Raw genomic sequence first — 15227 nt, forward strand, 5'->3', positions numbered from 1 at the left:
GGCTTTCTGCCTATGCTGTTATATACTTTTTTTCTTTTCTTTTTTTTTTTTTTTTTTGCAATAAAAGAAAACAACAAGCTAACTGAAAGACTGAAAAGACTGAAAAGAAACTCTAAAAACACTAAGAACATTAAATACGCTGACTCTGGCCGCAGCCTGAGTGGATTCCGTCTGCAGCCGATGGCGGTTAAGAAGGAACTGGCGGGGACCGGATCGCGCACGTGGCCGGGAGCGCGCAAGGGAGCGGCGCACGCCAGCACATGTGCGGTCCGGCAGAAACTGCTGGAAAGATCCGATCTGCGGCGCCAGGGCGAGCCCGACACCTATCGTGGAGCACCCACGGGGACACTCGAGGAGGAACAAAATTATTTCTTTGGTGATGAGCTTTTGTGGGACGGACCCACTTCTTCAGATCCAGAAATTCTGTTAAAACTAAACACCTAAGGGTACTCATACCACCAGTTGAAAAAACACAGTCCTAAAGTAATCTGAAATCTTGACAGAAGTGTCATTCAACCTTTCCAGATTACCATACCTTTTTAGAAATCAGATTTGTTTTACATACCACCAAGTTACACCTCACTTAAAAACTACTTAGTTACAAAAACATTCAAAAATATCTCAGGAGACAATCACTGAAAACTTGCTGACTTTCTGCCATCTTATTATCAAATAAATGAATTGGAATAGAAATATTGTACTTTTCAGCATAAGGCATATGAAGCAGTAGAATCAAGTCAGACAAACACTGTCTGAATGAACTTTTCGATTGCACTTACCCTACCAATGTTTTTATGTAGCCTGTTGTAAAACTAGACCAACATCTAGATGAGTTGATGTAGCCCCCTGGAAGATCTTGGTGTACCCCCAAGGGTACATGTACCCCTGGTTGAGAAACACTGCTATAAGGAAAAGGTTTAAACAAAGCAAAATATCATGGCTATGTCTACACAAGAGAGTTTTGTAGACAGAAGAGGCCTTCTGTCCAGATAACTCAGGGAGCATCTACACAAAGCATTCTGTTAACAGATTCTTGACAGAATTCTGCATTTGCCTCGACAGTATTATCCCTCAAAAATTTGAGGCATAACCATCTGTCAACAGAGTGGTGTTGACAGAAATGCATTGTAGACACTTCTGTCGACAGAGAGGGCTTCCAGTTGCCGGGCAGCCCTCTTTGCAGAGCTGCCATTCCACTTTCTGGCATCAGAGGGCAGTGCAGTCTAGAAGTTCTCTGTCAACAGAGCAACTTGTGTGTAGAAGCAATCTGTCAACAGATGTTCTGTCGAGATTTCACTGTCGACAATAACTTCTGTAGACAGATGCTTCCACTGTAGACATGGCCCACAAGAATAGTAATACCTGTGCTGTTCCGCTAAAATTAGAAGACTCCACAGCAATTGTGGTCATCACTGGAATTAAATTTACATAGATAGCACACATATCTCATTTTAATTAGGAAACTGCCATGTAGTATGGGGTATTTTTGTATTTTAGTTCAGATGAACTACTTCTGCTCTCTCTCTGCTCTTCAGAGAAAGCCTGGAGTATTTTAACTAGAAATCTCAATGTAAGTAAACTAGTAAAATAGACCAGAGTGGTTAGACTCTGACTGTAGAATTTAAATAAGTATTTGAACATATGCAAATATGGCTTAGATGTGAATACTTTCCTGCCTGAGGTTAATATCTTAATTCTGTTGCTACAACTTTCATACATAAGCTACCAAAAGGCAGACAGACATCTCACATGAGGGTTTGGTTTTATAACCAATAGAGAGAGTTAAGCATAGAGGCTTTTACACTGCCAGAAATACTGTTTTTGTGGTAAGCCAGTAAACAGAAGTCATTTCTGTCCCCCACTGCTGTCTATGAAGTAAAAGTTAAGTACTTCTGGCACAATTTACAAAGATGGGAGACAGCCCTGGTTTTCTGGCTAGTAAACTATTTCTTCCAATAGTTAAGATGGCATGTTTGTGCACGTGTGAAGAAGAGTTGCTGTTGAACACTGAATAGTTGTCTTGTCTGCCTATAGTCACTATACCAATATTTTACAAAGTTATTAGAGACCTAACCTGAAAGTACACACAAGCATAACCCTGCTCAAAGTAATTCACAGAGTAGCTACTCTCATAAGTAAAGGAATGTGCACAAGTATTCAAAGACTGGTGACTTTAGTTTGTGATTCACCTTCAGATATTGAGAATATTTTAGAAGTTCACCATTCAGTAATTTCACTGAGGAAAACTCCTCGCAAATATGGTTTATTAAAGATATATTACTTACCTGGTAAACATGGAATGCATTAGCAGCTTTTCCACGGAGAAAGACTGAGGGAATCCAAACATTTATAAGGGCACGATTTGATCTGTACAAAAGAAGAGACAAATTCAAGTTATGGAGCCATCTTTAAATCCCAAAATAAAGCCATGAAGAAGAGTCTACCTCCAAAGCTTGCAAAATGTCCAAAGTGAGCAACTTAACCAAAACCTTGTGAATACTTAGAAACTCTCAATTTTGCCTGGCTATTTTGTACTTGTTATAACTAGCAAGCGTTAGAAAAGGGAGAGACAAAAAGATAGTAAATGTGTCTCTACATAAATCCATAATAGGCCCACATGTAAAATACTATGTACCATTCTAGTCCATTCTGGGAGAAAGGGGTTCAAGTAGCCTGATACTGCCCCTACAGCAGCAAATGTGACTGGCCCAGGGGCTGCCCAAGCCACTTGCGTGGAGACCCAAGCCAGCCACACTGGCTATTACATAAGCCATGATGGTCCCAAAAGTCATGGAACTGAGACCTCCGTGACAAACACTGCCATTGTCTAACAATGAAAGACAGGATACAGGGCTATGTGGACCACTAGTCTCACCCAGCATGGCCATTCTTACATTCTTATTCTTAAGAGTTTCATTACTTGCACATCTTTTCTAAGATCAGTATTATTTTGAAAATAATACGTGGTCATAGTATTTTTAAGTGTTTTTGTTTTTCAGAACACAGTAGAATTTCAATCATGAGAGCATTAGAGCCCGTTAAACACTGTCATTTTAGTTGCAAATTCTTTAAGCTACATAAAATCAATTTTCCTTCAGGCTTCTTCTCTGAAAAAGAATCAGTTAGATATATGGATTTTAGGCTAACAAAGACTGAACTCCAGAAAAATCACACATTAAAATAATTCAGGCCAAAATGTGGGATTTTTAGAATAACTGTATTTGTTCAGTATTTTTTTTTTACAATCTTTATTTAAATGAAAAAACCCTGTAAAATAATTCTGATCTTATTCAGCAGGGACTGGCTAAGTACAGAAGAGCACTTCAAAACAAAAGGAAAAAGAATTTTTTTAGTTATGTCATTAACCCTTCTAGGATTTCCCACTGAAATTTCGGTAATCATAACTGGAATAAGCTTCCAAATGATGTTCAGGTACACACCACAAAACTGAATTTGTTCTGTCCCAAGATCTTAAAATAAGTAAAATAAAATAAAACAAAACAAAACACCTAAACAGGAGAAAGATTCTGAACAATAGCTGCATTATTTCCACCAACAGAACATCTTAACTGGTGATTCGTTTATTGGAAATAATATAGGGAAAGCAATATATTAGATCTGATTATTTGTCCTTTACTCCCACACAAACAGTATAGCGAGACAAAATTTCACATCAACATTTCATGCAAGCTTACATTTCAAAATCTGACAAACTCTGGTCTTCAGATGTCTGACTCAAATCTCCAGGAACCTGACATTAACAAAAACAAACAAAAAAATCATGATTATTATGCTTTCTGTACTGAGGGTGGAATGAGATATGGAAATGACTGTTCAACTTCTAGCTTTTAAAATGTAGATGAAAAGCACTACTGTAAAATAATAAAAGAAAAAAACTGTTGAAATAATATAACCATGAGACCCTTACAAGTTCTCAATTAACTTTGTCAAAACCATTACTAATTCCAACTCTCATAAAAGCAGGCATTTCTGAGACAAAGCACTGTTAATACCGAATAGAGAAAGGATGCCGTAAACAGTATGCCCTTGTAGCCAAGAAGGCTAATGGCATATTAGGGTGCATTAGGAGGAACATTACGAGCAGATCTAGAGAAGTGGTTGTTCCCCTCTATGTGGCACTGGTGTGGCTACATCTGGAATATTGTGTACAGTATTGAGCCCCCTGGTATAAAAAGGATGTGGATGTGCTGGAGCAAGTTCAGCAGAGGCAACAAAAATGATTAAGGGGCTGGAGCACAAGACCTATGAGGATAGGCTGAGGGATTTGGGCTTATTTAGTTTACAGAAGAGAAGACTAAGAGGTGATTTAATAGTAGCCTTCAACTTCCTGAAGAGGAGCTCTAAAGAGGATGGAAAGAAACTGTTCTCAGTGGTGTCAGATGGCATAACAAGGAGCAATGGTCTGAAATTACAGAAGGAGAAGAGTAGGTTGGATATTAGGAAAAACTACTTCACCAGGAGGGTGGTGAAGCACTGGAATGAGTTGCCTAGAGAGGTGGTGGATTCTCCATACCTAGAGGTTTTTAAGTCCCGGCTTGGAAAGGTCCTGGCTAGTATGACTTAGTTGGGGTTGATCCTGCTTGAAGCAGGCAACTAGACTAGATGACCTCCTGGGGTCCTTTCCAGCCCTATGATTCTATGATTCAACTCTCATCATAGTTGGATATATGTGAGAAAGCAGATATATGAATAGTATGCCATTGTACAGTGAGGACGTGCCTCAATGACACCCTTGGAACATAATATCCAAAACCAAGATAAGGTAGATATGGGATGGTACAGAGAAAAAAGATAAGAAACAGGTGCCAACAGTTGGGTTGAATCCTTAGTAATAAAAAGTGCTTTTACCTTGGAAACAATTATAGTACAAATACCTCCATGAATCTTGTGGGAGACTCCTTTGCCAAAAGCTTGATATTTGTACTGCTTTATTTTTGTCTAACAAACTAACTATCCTTGGCTAGTTGATATTTTAAATATTTTCAATATGAAAATATAGTCAAGTAATTGGCTGTATTCATGGGGAGCGCCAGGTATCCTTGGATACTGACGTTTAAAGACAGCTGCTGCTTGAAACGTCAACAACCAACTCTGCTTTTCAACATCAAAATCACATTACCCAGCAGCCATGCTTACCTGCATGGAGGCTTTAAGGGCCTTCATAGGTTTGCTGCCAATGCTCACAAAGGCTACAGCTGCGATAGAAGCACCTGTCGACAGATGTTTCGGTCAAAAGAGATTTTCCAACAAAACATCTGTCAATAGAGTGCAGCCATACACTAAAGTGGTTTGAAAGAGTGAGCCTATCAACAGAATAGCCGTACTGCCCAGCTGCTCTCAACAAAACAGCCAACCGGAAGAACGGCAGACAGGGCTGCCCAGTGTCCTGGAAGCCCTGTCTGTTGACTGAAGGTCCCCCAGAGTGTCCACACAGCTTTTTTGTCACCAGATTCTGTCGAAAAAAGGCACTCTTCCTCATCTGAGAGAAGCAGAAGGTTGGTGGCAGAAGTGTAAAGTTTTGTCACACACAGTCGTCAAAACACATTTTGTCAAAAAAAACCAAACTCGCTAGTGTAGTGGTAGCCAAAGGGAATAGTCATAACTGAGTCCTAGCCTATCAAACCCTGTTTCAGGTAGTTTGCACTCACCAGCGTTTCATATATTACTTCAGGCCCAGAGCCTGAGACCATTTCCCACTGCAATCACTTGCTACAATGACAAGACAATTTTAAAAAACACCTCTCCCCTTCCACCACAAGACAACCATTCCTTAAAAAGACATGATGGTGCAGAGATATTAACAATAGAAGATACAAACTAACAATTCAGCCTTCTGCCACCTCCCCACAAATGGAACCAAGCACCGCTGAATGGATCAGAAGCAGGCAAACAGAAAGGCAACAGTGTAGCATGGAAAAATTCCTTCCTAACCCAAACGGTGGCAACTAAGCTATATCCTGATCCCAGTGAAAGGTGTGATTCCCTGAAATTAAATCAGTCTTAATAGCTGGTGGATGTGCTCTCTAAATTGGGCCAATTATCCAGAGGTAAGAGGATAAGAGAAACTCCCTTAAGAGAGCAGCCACAGGCAGACACATTGACAGGTTCGGAAAAACCCTCCAGTTCCTGAGCATCCTCAGAGGCAGTCCCTTGGTGCATAAGGAAATCCAGAAGCAAGGAGAGCGGGGGAGGCGGCGGTAAATATCTCTGTCTGTTACTGAACCGAAAAGGTGAAGGTTTACATGAAGGATGGGGAAGTGAGGTCCTATTGCCAGAGGCCACCTCACTTTCTGCCAAGCTTGGGCAATACAGACAAGTGAGGAGTTGGGATTCTGCATTCTAATTATCAACTTATAGGTGCTGGAACTATTTGTGTTGCCTGCCCCCCTGACTTGAAGTGGTTTTCATCATATACAGGGCATACAATTTTGTTAAGTGGCTCTCAGCACCCTCATTTTATATAAAATGTTCCAGCACCCCTGGAACAGCTATGCAAAAGAACCCATAGCAGGATGCATATTCCTTCATGGCATTACTTCATGTATTTTCTCCATGTTTTTGTTTCATAAGCTATTCTGAGTTTGTGTTTGACTAAAGAGGATTATTCATGAACATTTAGAACCTTAAGGTATCCCCATAGTGTCTCATATGACAAATCAGATATTTCACACAAAGGCAAGCTTTACAACAAAGAGCACAGTTATTATATGTCTATGCTCAGAACTTTAATGTAATGTCAACACCTGGGGAAAAACAAAGCAAAGACAGCCAAAAAGAAAAAAAAATGGCTCTATCAGAAGCTGTTCTTGGTGCAAGTTATTGTTATCACACGTGGTTTGAATAACCGTGCATTCACAATTATATTTAAAATGCAAGGTCAGTAATTTAAAAATCTCCCAGTACAATTATTTGATACAATAATGCAAAGTGGTATATAGTATAGATCAGTGTTTCTCAAATTTTGTGAGACCACAGAACACCAAGCAATAATACTTTTATGCAGAACTCCTATGAAAATATTCTTGAAAAAAAATGGTTGTCACACCAAAAACACAAGAACAATATATACAGCAAAAACAAAATGAAGTAATTTAATCACGTATCACAGTAATGAAAAAGCAACATTGCATCTGGTTTTCATAATAGAAAAAGTATGCCATCAGTGTATTTTTCCAAACACTCACAGCAAGTAGCTCATGGAACACCACTGTTCTGCAGAACATAGTTTAAGAAACACTGTCATAGATGACAGCACACAAAACAGAATGCTGGGCTTAACGGTAGATTCTGTGAAGACTGCACTGAGTGAGCACAAGAAAAAAAAAAAGAGGAGAAAATTTAGGGTAAAAGATAAATGAGGAAGAAAAGCTGCAGGAAATGAGAAAGCGTGTAAAAAGGAAGATTCTAGAGATAGCTGCAACTGAACTAGTTGAAAAGGATACAAACAGTAAGAAAGATGTTTGACTCACATGAAACATTATAAAAATGTAAATACTCTAAATCATAGAGCTGACATTCAATCTCCATGCTCTGGTTACACTACAGTAGGGTTGCCAACTCTGTAATCATTCAAATGCAAACACTCTGTCCCTGTCCCACCTCTTTTGCAAAGCCTCATGCCCACTCACATCATTCCCACATCCCGACATCACTCACCTTCCTTCACCCTCACTCACACCCAATGGGATGAGTCAGGCAACCTATGGACCACCCAGGTTCTATGTGCGGCCCATGAGTCATTCTGATTACCACTGCCCACAAGCAGGATTGCCACATTAGTGTTTTTGCTACCAGTATTACTAAAAGTGACACACACATAAAGCAAGGGCACATGAAGTGAGGTGTGTGATGACTGCACACAAGATTGACTGAGTGCCATGTGCTCCCTTCACAGACAATCACAGTGGTGCTACAGTTCAATTGGCCCACCCCACAAATTCTAGATATGCAAGCTCAGTTAGCAAAAAGACTATCCTGAGACAGCATCCTGGTTAAGACAATCATGTGGCCCACTGAGATGAAGGAGGGCTTCATTCACTAGCCTAGGTTATCTATCAGTGGGATAGAGGGTTGGGGTGAGGGAGAAGGTGCAGGCTCTGGGAAGAAGTTTAGGTTTGACAAGGGGTCAAGTGCTGGGGGAGTGAATTCGGGTGCAAGAAGGGGTGAGGGATGTGGACTCTGGAAGGGAGTTTGAGGATTAGGGGTGGGACTTAGGGCTGGGCCAGGTGGTTAGGGTGCAGGCTCTGAGTGGGCTCAGGGCTGGGGCAGGAGTGCAGGACGTGGGAAGGAGTTTGGGCACAGGAGGAAGCTTAGGGCTGGAGCATGAGCTGGGGTGCAGGAAGAAGAGCAGGGTTTGAGCTCTGGCTGGGGGCTCAGGCCTGGGCTACACGATTGGGGTGTAGGCTCCAACCAGGTGACAATTACCTCAGGCAAGGTTAAGGTGGCTCCAAGTCTCCTCTGGCCCTATGCTGCTTTCAGAAATGGTCAGCACTTCCCTGTGGCCTCTCTGTAGGAGGAGGGGCCAGGTAGCTCTGCATGCAGCCCCTGACTGCAGACACTGCCTCTGCAGCTGCTGGTCAATGAAGGCTGTGGAGTCATTGTTCCAGGGTGGGGACAAGCATGTGGAAACCCCTTATTGCCCCTTTTGGCCAGGGGCTGCAGGGAAAGACATGCTGACTGCTTCCAGGAGCATCATAGGGCCGGCTGTGCCACCAGATTTTAGTGGCTGATCTGGTTTGGCTTCAGGAGATCAAGCCCTATTCTGGGAAACTGCTAGTAAAACCGTGAGGGTTGGCAACCCTAGACACCGAGGAACTAAGGAATTTTCATTTATAGCAGTTAAGAAATCAGTGGAATACCCAATACCTTATGAAAGCCAATCTATCATCTCAGTCCATGCTGCCCGCCCCTGAAAATATTGGTGTCAATTCTATTAATATTCATAATTATAAAGAAATCCTCTGTTGACTGAATAACTTGATAACTGAATATTTTTTGCTGTATTTCAGCTTTAATACTGTTGGATGACAGTGAGCACAGGCTTTCTTTTTCTCCTAGACAGCACTTCCCTCCTTCTTATACATAGGGATTTTAATTTTCCATGATTAAATCTAAGCTTTAGCTTCAGTCACCCATAGATTCCTTTGGTCCAACAGGGCCTGGATTTGTTTCATTTTAGCGCAACTTTTCCTTAGAGCATATCAACTGTGAGAACATTGATTGTTACTGCTAAAAGCAAAAAGATTTTATGCTGTTTGGACAAGCGGTCTAATAATGTCATTGATTTTAAAGAAAAATGAATAAGGCTGCAATGTTAGTATGAAACTATGGAAAACACACCAGAATGTAAGAGGAATGATGAAAAACAATGAAAACAATTTTCATTAATGATGAAAATTATCAATTTAACAATCAAGTAATAAGCCATGAAAAATTATTTCTAGGAGCTTTTTGTTTTTCCTCAATGAAAATAAACTTTTTTTCCCCAAATACATTTTAAAAAAATCTCTCATATGGCTAAGAATTTGCAGGGCACAAGAAAGTCAACCCTTTCATACTATTAAAGAAAACAGAGGATTTGTCCCAAAGCAAAGGTAATAATGGTATGTTTGAGCTACTGGTACAGCTTCTAACTGTCAAAATTAAAGCTGTGTAAGAAAGAATTGTACCCATATCAGGAGCAGAATTAGCTGCTCGAAAGCTGGTTTGTTTCTATGACAAACACTGTATCTGCAACCAGAAAATATTCCTCTCACAGGTATTACTTTTGTTAACTGAACTCATTATAATATTGACCAAAAACCATGAATTCCTAGCCCAACAGATTTCTAAAATTAACAGAAACTGTGTACCTTTAGGCTTCATAAACAGCAATTGTTTTAGATGGATATAAAAAATTTTGACCTGCAAAATCTTTAACTAGATGTCTCTACTTGAGATCAATTTTCAAAGCATGACAACTTCAGAGAAATTTTTCCTTTAGATGTAAAATAAGACAAAATAACCAACTCTGTCAGCCTGGAGGCATGTGTGATGGGGTGTGGTCAGAGAATACATTTTGGGACATTCCCTGATACGCTGTTCATGCCACTGACACCTGCCTTTGTCTTCTGGGACTCCCAACCACCCTGACCTGCTGAACCAGAACCTCAGCTCTCCCCCAGCCAAAGTACAAATTTGGGGTTACTGCCATCCAACAAAGCAGGACTTTTTTCTAGCAGAAAGCCGTGGAACAGCATTCTGCCACCTTTTTTCCCTGGCACTGCCATTTTAAAAGCTGGCTAGGCAGGGCAGCTACGAGCTGCAAGTGGCTCATTAATGAGCCATTTGTGGCTCACACCCTGCTTGCTGGCTGAAAGACTAGCATCCAATTTAACTGGTTTAACAGATGGCAGGAGGCTATTTAACCAATTAAATTGAGGCCTATTGTTCCAGCACTACACTATATCAAGGCCGGGGGGAGCCCTGCAGAAGAGAAGATGACCACCTACAGTATTCCTGTGCCAAGTAAGTGGGGTTTGGGGCCTAGAGGGGTACACCTGGGGGAAGTTTGCAGCCTGAGAAGAGTAAGCCTGGGGGTGGTTTGGGACCTTGGGGGAGTAAGCCTGCCCTGCGGGTGGTTTGGGGGCTTTGGGCATGGTGGGGGTTAAGCCTGGAAGTGGTTCAACGCAGCGCCAGGTCCGGGAGCTGGCAGGGCATGAAGCTCTGCCTGCGGCCCCACCCCTGGCCTAGCCAGGGAACCCCAACAGTGCTGCGGCCAGGAACCAGAAAGGAGCAAACCACCCGAGGGTGGTTTGGGGAGTGCAGGGGGTGGGGAAGGCTGCAAGCCCAGCAGCGCCTGGGCTGGGAGCCACGGGGGTGGTAAACCTAGGGTTCATTTGATGCCTTTGCGGGGGGGGTAAGCCTGAAGGTGGTTTGGGACCTGGGGGTGACAAGTCTAGCGGTGGGTTTGGGGCCTTAGGGCACAAGGGAGTAAGCCTGGGGGTGGTTTGTGGCGGGCGGGGGAAATCTGGGAGTAGTTTGAGGCCTTGGGGGTTAAGGCTGGGGGTGGTTTGTTGCAAAGCCAGGGCCAGGAGCCAGCGGGGCATGAAGCTCTGCCAGTGGCCCCGGCCCCCTCACTTGAGGGGGGATTTTATTTTCTGATAAAAAAAAAGATCCCTGAACTCTCCCCATGTCCACTATCAGGCTTAACCCCACCCCCACCTCCACTAGCAGCCCTGCCCCTGCCCTCAACCTGGAGCCATGGTGGAGGGCGTAGCCCTGGGGGCAGGGGCAGGGCTGCCAGTGGCAGGGGGTAGGGTTAAGCCTGATGGTGGGCATGGAGAGAGTTCAGGGATTTTTTTTTATCAGAAAATAAGCACTGCTGCAGGGCAGTGCAGTGACTGATTTCCTACAGTTCTAGGGCACAGCACAGGAATTTAAGCATGAGAAGGTATCAAATCCCAAATAAATTTGTCTCTCTCTGTGCAAATCAGGCTCGTTAGGTAAGCCCCCTTTATCAATAAAAGGGAGATATGCATAGTAGTAGCCCTCTACAGGAAATAACTATTTACACAGGACTTGATTATAAACAAAAGAGCGTTATGAAGCAAAACAGAAGGATATAAGTGGTTATAAGTATAAACATACAGATCAAAGTGGGTTACCAAATTAAAATAAAATAAAATGCATAGCTAATTCTATTCAACTAAGAAGCATGAGTTCTTACCCTAAACAGCTGTTCTTATATCAAGTGAAGGCTTCAAGTTAGGAATGATCATACCCTGATGTGGGTCTACAGTTCACTGAAAAGTTCTCTCCTCCTCTTAGGTGATTTCCAAAGCAGGCCAAAGACCAAGACAGAGGAGACTCATGACCTTTTTGTTAGTCTTTTCCCCTGTCAAGGGAATTCCACTGTCCTCTTTGTGTAAAAGTGTACTCCAAGATGGAGATTATCACATGAACAAGACACCTGTACACGTGCTTTTTAGTCATTCAGCCATTCTCTATCTGCTTGTCTGGATATACCCAATGAGGTTCTTCAGATGTAGTAGTAGTAGTAGTAGTAGTAGTAGGCATCCTTCAGTCTGCATAGACTATGGATTGCACCCTTTAAAGTTTCAATTGAGGACTTCATTTACAGTGTCTATTGTGACTATGAAGACTCACACGAGAGTGACAGTCCTTGCTGCATCTCTTGCAGATGTAGTGGGTGTCTGGCAAGTCCTTATTGTGCTTTCTGTGCGCTCGCTTCTCCTCTGCTAGCTGTCTGATCCTCATCTTGCCCTTCTGAAGGCCCTTGTGTAACCCCTGCCTCCATCTGCTGCGGTCATCTGCTAGTTCTTCCCAGTTGTCCAGCTCGATGTCTACCTCTCTGAGGTCTCTCTTGCAGACATCTTTGTAGCGCAACTGGGGGTGTCCGGGAGGTCTTTTGCCACAGGCTAGCTCACCATACAGGATGTCTTTTGGAATCCTTCCATCATTCATCCTGTGGACGTGGCCAAGCCAGTGGAGTCGATGCTGCCTGAGGAGGGTGTGCATGGTTGGGATTCCAGCTTGCTCAAGGACGGCGGGGTCGGTCACTCTGTCCTTCCATGATATTCCAAGGATGCGCCTGAGGCAGCGCAAGTGGAAGACGTTCAGCCTCTTTTCCTGGCGGGCATACAGCGTCCAAGTCTCGCTGCCATAAAGGAGGGTGCTGAGGATGCAGGCCCTGTAGACTTGCATTTTGGTGTGAGTGTACAGCTTGTTCTTATTCCACACTCTCTTGCTGAGTCTGGACAGAGTTGTGGCTGCTTTTCCAATCCTCCTATTTAGCTCAGTGTCCAACTACAGGGTTTCAGTGATGGTGGACCCGAGGTAAACAAACTCGTGCACGACCTCTAATGTATAGTTGTCAATGCTGATTGATGGGGATTCAGCAACATCCTGACCGAGTACGTTTGTCTCCTTTAGGCTGATGGTAAGCCCAAAGTCCTTGCACGTTTTGGAGAACTGATGTTGATTTGCACCCATTAAGGACCTTTGTCAGTCAAGTACTCATATTAACTTGACAACAACCCTCTCACAATAGTGCAGCCACACCTCCTGTTGAGGTCTTCACAGAAGCAAACATTTGGAATAAGAATACACAGACATTCCTCATAACTTCAAATACAAAAATGATGCATACATAAAAACAGGATATACAGCTCCAGCAGATTATAACATTAAAAACAATAGGTTTCAAAGGGCATTTTGTCCAAAACACGTTTGAGTTGTGCATATTTGTATTCATAACCCAATTTCCACAAAGCATAGGGGGTCCATCACAGCATGAACCATTATCGCTGAGCATGTACACAGTAGTTTCATGATTACAAGTGCTATAATTACACCTAGCTGAGGTACTTAATGCCCAGTTTGCTTCAGTCATCACTAAAAAAAGTTAATGGTAACTAAACACTCAGCACAATATTAAAAACTAGGGTGAAGAACACAAACCAAAATAGGAAAAGAAACGTTAAAGAGCATTTAGATAAGTTACGTGTATACAAGTCAGCAGGGCCTGATAAATTCATCTAAAGATAGTCAAAGAACTAACTGAAATTATCTCAGAACCACTATGCAATTATCTTGGAAAATTCTTAGAGGACAGGTGAGATCCCAGACAACTGGGAGAAGGGGAATATAATACCTGCTTTTATAAAAGGGAACAAATGGAACACAGGGAATAATAGGTTGACCAGCCTACCTTTGATAGCCAAAAGGCTATTGGAACAAATTGTGAGCACCTAGAGTACAGTCAGATTATAGGGAATAGCCAGGATGGATTAGTTAAAAAAAGAAAAAAAAAAAAAAAAAGGCTAACCAACCTAATTTCCTTCTTTGACAGGGTTACTGGCCTAGGGGATGGAGAGAAGCAAGTATGCATGATAAACCTCTATTTTAGTAAGACTCACATGACAATGTCTAGACAAAGTTACTGTAAGGTTGGTGCTCAACTGAAAGACAGTACACAGGGAGCAGTTATCTGACGTTCTCTGTCAAACTGAAAGTGTACGGAATCCCTACCACTGGAGGTTTTTAAAAGCACATTGACAAACACCCATTAGGAGTAGTAACAGAGAGGAAGCCATGCTAGTCTATACATTATCAAAACAAAAAGCAGTCAAGTAGCACTTTAAAGACTAGCAAAATAGTTTATCAGGTGAGCTTTCATGGAACAGACCCACTTCCTCAGACCATAGCTAGACCAGAACAGATTCAATATTTAAGACACAGAGAACGAAAAACAGTAAGCAAGGAGGACAAATCAGAAAAAGATAATCAAGGTGAGCAAATCAGAGAGTGGAGCAGCCTGGACTATTCTATTTACTTCCCAAAATCCACAAACCTGGAAACCCTGGACGCCCTATCATTTCAGGTATTGGCACCCTTACCACCGGACTATCCAGTTACGTTCGCTCCCTCCTCAAACCCTATGCCACCAACGCTCCCAGCTATATCCAAGATACCACCGACTTCCTGAGGAAATTACAGAACATCGGAAAAGTTCCTGATAACGCCATCTTTGCCACAATGGATGTAGAGGCTCTGTACACTAATATTCCACATAAAGACGGATTACAAGCAATCAGGAATACCATCCCTGATGCCACCACAGCCAATCTGGTGTCTGACCTCTGTAACTTTGTTCTCACACACAATCATTTCCGTTTTGGGGACAATTTATACCTCCAGATTAGTGGAACTGCTATGGGCACCCGCATGGCCCCACAATATGCTAATATATTTATGGATGACCTGCAACAACGATTCCTCAGCTCTCGTCCCCTATTACCATTCCTCTACTTAAGATACATTGATGACATCTTTATGATTTGGACCCATGGTACAGAGGCTCTAGAAGAATTCCACAGAGACTTTAACAATCTACACCCCACCATCAACTTATGCCTCGATTACAACATGCAAGAGATACATTTCCTGGACACTACAGTACTAATCAAGGATGGCCTGATCAGTATCACACTGTACCGAAAACCTACTGATCACTATACTTATCTACACCCTTCTAGTTTCCATTCTGCACACATGACTAGATCCATTGTTTACAGTCAAACTCTTAGGTACAATCACATTTGCTCTGATCCAACTGACAGAGACAAAAAACTACAAGAACTTTACCAAATATTCATAAACCTGAATTACCCACCAGGAGAAGTAAAAAAACAAATCAACAGGGC

At 42.3% G+C, this 15227-nt stretch overlaps 1 protein-coding gene across 3 annotated transcripts in view; it reads right to left on the minus strand.

Annotated features, from left to right (window-relative positions):
* The window catches only part of SNX29 (sorting nexin 29), a 487403-nt gene that overhangs the window by 208160 nt on the left and 264016 nt on the right, over nt 1–15227 (minus strand). For all 3 annotated transcript variants that reach the window (XM_075010432.1, XM_075010435.1, XM_075010434.1), the window contains exons 17-18: nt 3696–3751; nt 2286–2367 (exon numbers count right to left, since the gene is read on the minus strand). In XM_075010432.1, coding sequence (XP_074866533.1) covers nt 2286–2367; nt 3696–3751 — 138 coding nt within the window. The remainder of the gene's footprint in view (nt 1–2285; nt 2368–3695; nt 3752–15227) is intronic.

The sequence above is a fragment of the Carettochelys insculpta genome, chromosome 16, assembly GCF_033958435.1.
Source record: "Carettochelys insculpta isolate YL-2023 chromosome 16, ASM3395843v1, whole genome shotgun sequence".
In the NCBI taxonomy this organism is placed as follows: domain Eukaryota; kingdom Metazoa; phylum Chordata; order Testudines; family Carettochelyidae; genus Carettochelys; species Carettochelys insculpta.